General features: G+C 45.1%; 1 protein-coding gene across 1 annotated transcript; it reads left to right on the forward strand.

The window, feature by feature from the left end:
- Positions 1-1,139: 1,139 nt before the first annotated feature.
- Positions 1,140-8,790, forward strand: NPY (neuropeptide Y). The gene is made up of 4 exons (XM_065883786.1): positions 1,140-1,431; positions 2,388-2,575; positions 6,622-6,702; positions 8,590-8,790. The coding sequence occupies exons 2-4, from the start codon at positions 2,388-2,390 to the stop codon at positions 8,612-8,614; spliced, it is 294 nt and encodes a 97-aa protein (XP_065739858.1). The 5' UTR covers positions 1,140-1,431; the 3' UTR covers positions 8,615-8,790.
- Positions 8,791-9,496: the final 706 nt, after the last annotated feature.

Genomic DNA, 9,496 nt, shown 5'->3' on the forward strand with positions numbered 1-9,496 from the left:
TCCCTGAGCAAAGCTGAGAGCCTGGTATTGTGTTCCTGGTATATGTTGGGGTGATGGGGAAAGAGGCAGTCACCCAAGTGAAAGGGATGTTGGTCTTCAAAATTGCTAACACAGAGACATACACACACACACTCAGGATTGCTTGCTGCACAGTAATTGATATTTAATTCAACGCTGTCAAAACAGCACAAAAACAAAATGTCAGTTTGACTCACTTGTCATTTTAGCATTAAAATAACGTGTAACTTAGGGTTTTAATTCCCTAACATGCCTTTTATTCAGAAAGATTCAGACTTCTAGAAGCATTCATTCAGGGAACTTCAAGACCTAGTCCACTACATGAAATTCTGATCCTGTAAAAATAGTTTATGCATCTTTCATATTCATTCTACAGGTTCAGTGGGATGTGCAAATTAATGGTGATTGTTTTTTTTACCTGTTTCATTTCGATCAGAGCCCGCATTCTCAATCAACGTTAATCGAACATATTTGGGACTATGCAACGGCCAGCAGATAAAAGAGAAATTGCTGTTAATTTAACTACCCGGTCGCTTTGGACCAAAATTTTGCGTTCGCGCTTTAAGGGGTCTCTCCGAGCTTCAGACTCCGCTCTTTTTCAGCAAACCCAGAAAGTGTCCCCCCTCTGAGGAGTTTTCAGTCGCTACACTCGGGTACCGCCCGAACGCCTAGCGTTTGGGCGAGCTCTTGGGGAGGGCTGATCTCCACGAAAAACAAGCTGGGTAAAGGGGTGAAGCCACAGAAACCTGTTCTCAGCCCCTGGGAGAAGCGGGGAGTTGGGACCCTCTAGCTCTGGACTTCGGGCTGGCTCCCGGACCTGCTTTAAGCGCAGGAATATCCGGGCACCGAGTAGTCTCCCCCTGAAAGCGCGCTGGAGCAGTGTCCGCGCCCTTGCCGCACGGATCCCGGAGAGGCTTCACCAAGTAGAGGATTCGGGTACCCCCAGCCCTGGCGCCCAGCTCGTTGGTACGGTGACAGGTGACAAAGATGATCTGGGCTGCTCCTATCTCTGGCAGGAATAGGTGGGGCGTGAAGGAGAGCGAGGTTTGGCCGCCGCGGGAGGGCAGGAACTTCTTTGGCGTGGTCCAGCGCCCTCGGAGCGCGCTGCCTTCACCCCGGCAGGGCCTGGTGCGGGCGAGTCCGGGTGTGGGTGGCTCCCCGAGCCGATCTCGCGCGGCAGCGGTCCTAGCCCCCTCCCCCCTCCCCCGCCAACGGGGGTGGGAAGCGGCGGGGTGGGAGTCACCGAACGTGATTGCCCGAAGCCCCTCCTGCCGGGGCGAGGGAACGCCATAAAAGGCCCGTTGCGACCTGCTCCGGACACCCCATCCGCCGGCTCTCACCCCTCGGAGAGGCGAGCCGGACTGCACAGCACTCGCGGCCCAGCCACGCCCGCTCGCCAGCCCGCCAGCCACCGTGAGTGCCACGACCCGCTTGCTTGGCGGGAGCGAAGGGAGTGCGGGCGCCTGTGAACTTGCCCGGGCGCCGTCTCACCTTCTGCAGATCCCAGGGGCGCTGGGAGGGTCGCGCCCCGCTCCCCAACCCCTACGCGCCGGGCTCTCGGCGGCTAAATTCCACTTGCTCCTTCCTGTTCCCTCTGATGGTGCATCTGCCCTCTCCCCGACTCTCCTGGCTGGCTCGCCCGTTTGGGTTATCTTTAGGCGGATAAAGAGGGAGAACACGACCGCATCCCAGAGCAGCTGGCGGTTTCCTCGAGGGTCGCCGCCTGGAGGGAGTTTTCCCAGGCCGCGCTCCCAGAATGAGGACTCCCCGGAGCTCGGAAGACGCGCTCCCTGCCGCCTCTCGGAATCCTTGGGATCCGATCTGAGACTGACTGGCCCGGGAGCAGTTCTCCCCCCACCCCCCCACCCCCCCACCCCCCACTGCCACCCTGAAGTACTCTCAGCCATCACTGTCGAGCTCCTGCGGCCGGGCTGACCAAAACTAGAAAAGAAGAAACTTCTTTCCTCTAACAGGGGATTTGGGGAAGAGGGTGGGAAAGGGATAAGTCCTCCACGCAGCGGCAGGAACTTCTAATCTGTTTTTTAAAGTGTTTTAAACTGGCGCCGGCGCCTCCCCCAACTCTGCGCCTCTCACCGCGGGATCTTCGGCTCTGCTACTTGACCAAAGTTGCTCAGAATTTTCGGGCGGAGCAGCGGGGCCGGGCCAGAGCAGATCTGGACCTAAATCCGCAGGGTGGTGCTCGCCACGCTCCGCTTCCCTCGGCGTGACTGGGTCGAGCGCGGACTGGGGGTGGACGTGGGGTAGGGGTGGTAGCAGCGGGATGGGCGCGGGGGCCAGAGGAAGGAGGTGCGGAGTGTGTATCCTCTGAATCCCCCAAGCACCCTCCGCTGCCCCTTCGGTGTATGCAGATGCTGGGTAGCAAGCGACTGGGGCTGTCCGGACTGACCCTCGCCCTGTCCCTGCTCGTGTGCCTGGGCGCTCTGGCCGAGGCGTACCCCTCCAAGCCCGACAACCCCGGAGAGGACGCGCCGGCGGAGGACTTGGCCAGATACTACTCGGCGCTGCGACACTACATCAATCTCATCACCAGGCAAAGGTAGGTGGGCTACGTGAGAAAGACGACTCCGGGACCGTCCCGCTTGCACACCCGGAGATCGTGGGGATTTCAAAAGACAGGGACCTTTTCTTTTTCTTCTTTTTATCCCAGGGTAGGACAGTATCGGGCACATACTCAGCTATCAGTAAGTACCAGGGCACTGAGTACATTCCCTCTGCAACTACAGTTACAAAATCCTGATCCCCAACTCAGGTTCCCCAGGCTGGGTGGCTGGCCATCTCCTGTCACCCACCCCCTTATCTTTTTTGTTCTTAGAGCAGTTGGGGGTTCTGTTTGGAAACCTGGATAGGAAAGTACCCCGTGAAAGGGGTCGGGAGGGCACCGGGGAGGTGCTGTAGGGAGAAGGGAGAGCAGGGTATCTAGAAAAACAACAGCACAAGCTAAGGAGGAAACAGCTGAGTCGCCAAAGACATTGCCTGGTTTTCCAACCTTCCCAGACCGAAGTGAATGACGGTATTTAGGAAAAGACAAATAGAGCTATTTTTTCCCTCCTGTACAGTGTTTTATTGCAGTCTCAGCCCCTCACTTGACAATCCTGCTCCTAATAAGTAGATATTTAGCAAGAAAATAGTTGATGTAACATGGTGAGACTTTACCCATTTCATAGCAGGTGAGTTCTGAAAAGGAAATGCCCACTTGGTGCTTTTTTAAGGAGAAATTTACAGTGGTGTACTCACTCTAGGGTGAATCCAGGGATTACATGTAATCTGAGAAATTGTCATTCATCTTTATTCTGAAGCCCCAGAAAGCTAAGATGAAAGGCCATATTTTACTCTCAACATCAGATCTTAAGCAAAAAATCAAATCTAAAATATTTTACAAATAACATAGGATTTAAAATTTGTTTCCAAAATTGGTTCATCTTAGTTTTGAATCACTCAGTATCTTATTTTAATTACTGAGATCAAATGACCTTAATAAGCTAAAAACAATGAGCTCTTTACAAGGATTAATGTTATTTAACATATTTAAATTACGTTTTGTAAAATGTTTTTTTTTTGTTTGTTGTTTTACTATATTCAGGGAATAGTTGGAAAGGATCCAAAGTGGGGAGAATTTATATTTCTTAATTTTTAACATTTTTTCTGTTTCATCAGAAAGCTGTTTCATCCTGAAAATCTTTTTTTAAAGTACCAATATATATAGAATCAGAAATATACGAAAGTGCCAGAATTAAATAGTATTGGTTTATGATGCCTAAAGTCAGATAATTTTCATTAGTGAAAAGCAAAAATGTCTTATATCTTAATGGACTTTTCAGAAAGTTAATTGCTTCAAATTCTTGCTTACGCTATCAGACAGACCAGAGAAAAGAACTTTTACAAATTGTTTTTTTTCTTCTAGGAAAGCCTTTATTAGTTATTTAGTCTGTTAATTATAGCATACAGTAAAACTTATTTTTCAGAGATGATTGCTGTAAACCTTTACTATTGTATAAAGCTTTAGTATTTCAGCATGTTTTCCTAGGCATTATTTTCTTCAGTCTTTACCTCAAAGCTTTGAAGTGAGTATCATTATCTCCATTTTACAGATCATGAAACTAAGAACATTTCATGAAAACCCCTTTTTAGTGATGATTAAATTGGAGCCCTCCTCCTATCGATCTTTGGATGTTGTCACCACTGTCAGCAGTCAATGTGATCTTCAACACCCTTGATGAGGAAAAAATAAGGGAAAGGGATGAGATTCAGGTTAGGTGGGAAGGAGTTGGTCCTGAAGCAGTTTTCTGTCTCATCTTCATATAAGTTCCATCTTAGAAACACTCAAAGGCTTATAATCTGCACCCATCACCTCCATTCTGTACTCTTATCATCTTCCCACCGCACACATCCACTCATACGCACGTTTGTATTTTTGAAAATTACATTTGTGAACATACGTTTTAATTTGGCATAAATGGTACTGTGATATCATTCTCTTTCCTCCCCTCTTCTACTCAGTTCATGTTCTAAAGCCATATACTCCTGGTTCATCGCTTCCATAGGTGGCATCGTTTATTCTAGAGCATTGATCTACCACATTTTATTTATACAGTCTCCTAGGTCAGTGATTCTCAACTGGGGCTGACTTTATGCTCCCCGAGACACTGGGCAATGTCTGGAGACATTTTCGTTTGTCATAGTGGTGGGGTGGGAAGGTGCTACTGGAATCTAGTGGGTAGAGGCCAGGGAAGCTGCTAAACATCCTACAATGCCTAGGACAGCCCCTGACAACAAAGACTTATCCCGCTCAAAATGTAAACAGTGCCAAGATTGAGAAACTCAGCCCTAGACTAGAGTTTCTCCCTCTTGGTCTCTCATTGTTATCACCTGGGAGCTTTTAAAATATACTGATGCTGCTGTAACAGCAGCATCAGTATATTTAATGAACTCGTGAATTAAATCAGAATCTCCCCATGGGGGGTGGGGCACGGGGCTGGGCTTTACAGTGATTTTAAAAGCTCCCCAGGTGATTCTAATATGCGGTCAGGTTTAAAAATCTTTTCCCTAGAGATGCTATCTTTGAAAGTTAAAGCATTGTGGAGAAGAAGGATAATCCAGAATTAATTAGAGATGGAAGAACAGTCATCAGTGCTGCTCTGGGTACCACTTTCTGACTGTGTAAATTCTGCTGTTACAGACTTAGGTTCTCTAATGGTAAATAGGAGAAAATATTCTCCAGTTCTTTAATTCACTGAAGTATGATGAAGATAAATGAGTTAAGGTTGCCCAAGAGTTTTAGCATTAGGAAAATCAACTGATGGACAGAATAAATACATATAAGCAGCAGTCTGCAGCCTGATACTACAACTCCAGAAAATCTTTGAGGAAATCTTACAAATGATGGGGACAGGGGAGATGGCTTTATATTTGCATCCCTTGAGTTCCAGCAAAGGAGCAATAATGGAAATCTTTCCCCAGAATTTAGATTTAACTGTGCTCAATAGGCAGTTAGCATATATCCTCCATCAGCTTTGTTCCACTGTTTTATCTGTTAGCTAATCAATCCATGCCAGGCTTATTTTTCATTTGTGGAAAAAAGCAGCTGCTGATGTCCAATGCCCTTTCTAAGAAAGGGAAAAACAGACTCCTCAAAAAATACAACTTGGTGTAGACTTGTCAGATCCTTTAGCAGTGAGAGAGACAGACAGACAGACAGACTAATGTCCTCACTTACCTGGAGCCAGCAGCATATACTACCCTGGCAGGAGAACATAACCTTGAATTCATATATCGCCCTGTCCATATCCTGCTGAGACCAAGAACATTTCCATGGACCAGAAGGATTCCTTCATATTTTCAGGGCAGATTAAAACCGCAGCATGAGAGCAGGCTTTTAGCTTTTGGCACCCCAAATAAATACGGACTCAGGATCTGTTGGCAGCTGTGAGAATGGGTGCATTTCAACAGCAGTAATGTGCATTCTTGTGTATCGCTCTGTCACTTTCAAAGCATTGTGACTTACATTGGATATTCATCAAGACTCTAATCTAAGCAGGAGTTATGATTTTATTTTTACAAATGGGAGAACTGAGATTCAGAGACACAGGTGAGTCTAGAACTTCAGTCTGATGAGTTTTTCATAGACCTGTTTCTGAAATATCATCTGGTCTCTTTGATTTAAACTGATGTATATCATCAGAACTGTAAGCCAATTATCTAATTATGGAAACATTTAAAATCATACTTCGATGTATTTAAATTTATTTCCAGTCACCTAGTTATAAAACTATACATATGTATTGTTTGTGATAATATAAAAAGGCAAGAATTTGACTAGGAATTTTGGTTGGGTTATATAATCTGCTAAGTTACCTATTAAGTATTTAAGCAAAATTTATATATATATATAATTTGAAATCATATTTATGATGTTTCTATATCATGTATGTTTCATTCACCTAGATTACTCGTTAGCACATGATCAACTGAAAATAACTTTTATATTTAATACCACAAATCTTTTCTTTTCCTAAAGGTTTTTATGGTTCCTCCAAACTTGCTTTAAAGGACTTTTACTCTCCCCGACCCCGCTTTTTCTTTTAGATACGGAAAACGATCTAGCCCTGAGACACTGATTTCAGACCTCTTGATGAGAGAAAGCACGGAAAACGTTCCCAGAACTAGGTATGAAAACGCTTGTGTGGGGACATTATTGCAGAGTTCAGGTACCCGGGAGAGGGAAATCAGAGAGGACTGCTGGGAGGAGGCGTTTGGAATGGGGTCTTCTAGACCAGGTAGGATTTGGACAGAAAGAGGGATGGGGAACAGAGCAGGGAGGACCTTTCTCTTCACACACTCATTTGCAAATCTCTAAACTGCTGTGGGGTAATACTTTCTGACTCAAATTATTTGATGCTCCTTTGAAATTTTAAATATGAGTGACTTTAACTTCAGAAATTACTCTATAGAGAATTTCTCACTGGCTTAGATTGTGGAAGCATAGGGTAAGCAGCCCATCTCTACATTGAAATGACCAACTCTCCATCTTTGGCTGAGGTCATCTTTAGTTGTTATACCCTAGGTGGAGGATCTACACATCCTAGGAAATGCCCCTTCTGGTTGTCACTCCAGTCTTCCTGGTTTTACACGAAGCTGTAGATAAATCGAGGGGTACTCCTGCTTACTTTTTGACATGTTTTAGTTCAACTGATGTCACATCATAATTTATCACATTCAATGAATGAACAAGAATGACATTATTCTTGGGGCTTGTCTGGAGCCTTGGGGCTTTCTTGGCATGTGGACCTGCCTTAGGAAGGGTGCCCTCTAATATCTAGGTGTCAGACATTGGGCTGGGGTCCTCCTGAGCGAAGACTGTGAGTGAAAAGATGCCTGGTCCTCCTCCGTTTCCATAACTGACTCTCCTGTCGCAGGCCCCCTGCCCCTACCCACCAGTAAGATCACATGGCATATGGTTTATCCAGTTCTGTACTAGCTAGTCCGCCTTAAACCCAGAGCTCTACAACATCAAGAACCAAGTTCCCCAGAAGAGGTCACTAGAACACTTGCTCAGCACGTGTGACTGGTTGTCACTCTTCATTGGGTTCTCCCTAGAGGATGAGCCGACGACCCTCTGAGCCACCCGCCTCCCCTCCCACCCTCCCTCTGTTCTCCTGTGAAATGGCCAGCCAGGGTGAAGGTGCAAGTCTAGAGTTGTCAGGTTTGTTCTCTCTGAAGGAAACACCAATTTGGACTGAAATAAAACTCCAGTGCTCTTGTCCCTGGCGGTACCAGCCAAGACTTGAACATCAAATGCAAGGGAAGCAGGTGGAAAACTCATAAGGGTGGTTTTCACATACTAAGCAATACATACTTTTTAATGTTTCATTGATAGGCATATGATGTTTGCCACCGTAAAAAGTTTAGGATATGCTATATCTACTTAGGGTTAGAAATATATAATCATCCAGACCGACTTACTGTCTTGCTTCTGCTCTTTGTTTTGTGGCCAAGCATCCCACGGTTGGTGCATGAAATAGAGTTAATTGTACTCTGATTGACAGCCTCAATCATGTGTACTTAGAAGGAGACAAAACTTGACAGCCTTGAAGTTGCCTGTGAATGCTACTTTATTTAAAAGGGTTCTTTATAGTCTAATAAATGTTACCTTACTACATAAAAAGCCTTGCAGGAAAATACAGGAAGCATATTCAGAGTTGAATAACAGTAAGTTTTTTTTACAGTTTCATGTGATTCCTATAGTTTTGATCTTCAGAAATATTGTAGGGTTCTTTGGCTACTTTGATAAATACAGAGCCTTTTAAATACTCCCTCTGAGATTTGCCTGAGACTCTCGGTAACATGCATGAAAACTACTCAGCTGGGTCTCTGTCCATTATACCACTGTCTCCCGCTCTGATATTCTACATGGCCTCCTATTTAGAATGTCAACAGCAGACTTTTCAACAGCTTCTGATCATCTTTCAGTTCAGAACTGAATGTCTCACTCTTGCAAGGCTCCCAGGAAGTTGGGAAGCTTCTCTTACGTGCTTTGCTTCTTGTGTTTGACAGGCTGGAAGACCCTTCTATGTGGTGATGGGAAATGACACTTGCTCTCCGGTCTTTGCCTATTTTTCAACCCCTATTTCATCCTGTAAAACTAGAGTCTGCCGGTCCTCCTAATGCATGCAGCCCCTTTGCTCACCTCTGCAGAATTTCCTTTTGTCAACATTGTATATATGTGTGTTTAAATAAAGTACCACGCATTCAAAAGTGTATGCTCCTCAATGCAAAATCTGCTGTTGCAGTAGTAAGAATTATCTGAAGTTATTCATGAAATCACAATCTCCCTCAAGTAGCAGATTCAAGGTTTGTTTCACCAATATTAAAACAGTGCCTATGGAAGATATAAAGATATGATTTATGACAACCAAGACACAGCTGTGGGGTGTGTGTGTGTGGGTGTGTGTGAACAACAGACATATTTGGAAACAGAGCAGGGCAATGCTAATTTCTAACAATTTGCTGAACTTTTTCCCCCATTCATATGGAATTCTTGCTAACCTTGTTAGCCTAGGCTGTCAGCAGAAAGGACTGATGTCTGAAGGAACTTTCTGCAAAATGTCCTGTATGTCCTCTGTTGAATACAGTAGTCACTAGGTACATTGGCTTTTGAGCACTTGAATGTAGGGAGTGCAAATAAGGAGCGGAGTTTTACATTTTAGTGTATCTTAAATAGCCACGTGTTTCCAGTGGCTACCACATCAGACAGCTCAGATCTACACATTCACTTAGGCCACCACCCCGAGAATTTGCGTCATAAACAGAAACACACTGAGCAGGATGATTACCTTTTCACACAACATGGGGTATGAGAATTAATTTAGCTAAAGGTTATTAAACTTCCCCTCTCCTTCACTTATTATACTCCCTCCACGTACTTATTTGCATAGGCTTAGTATTAGATTCTTATGTGTAA

This window comes from Phocoena phocoena, chromosome 9, assembly GCF_963924675.1.
Source record: "Phocoena phocoena chromosome 9, mPhoPho1.1, whole genome shotgun sequence".
Lineage (NCBI taxonomy): Eukaryota > Metazoa > Chordata > Mammalia > Artiodactyla > Phocoenidae > Phocoena > Phocoena phocoena.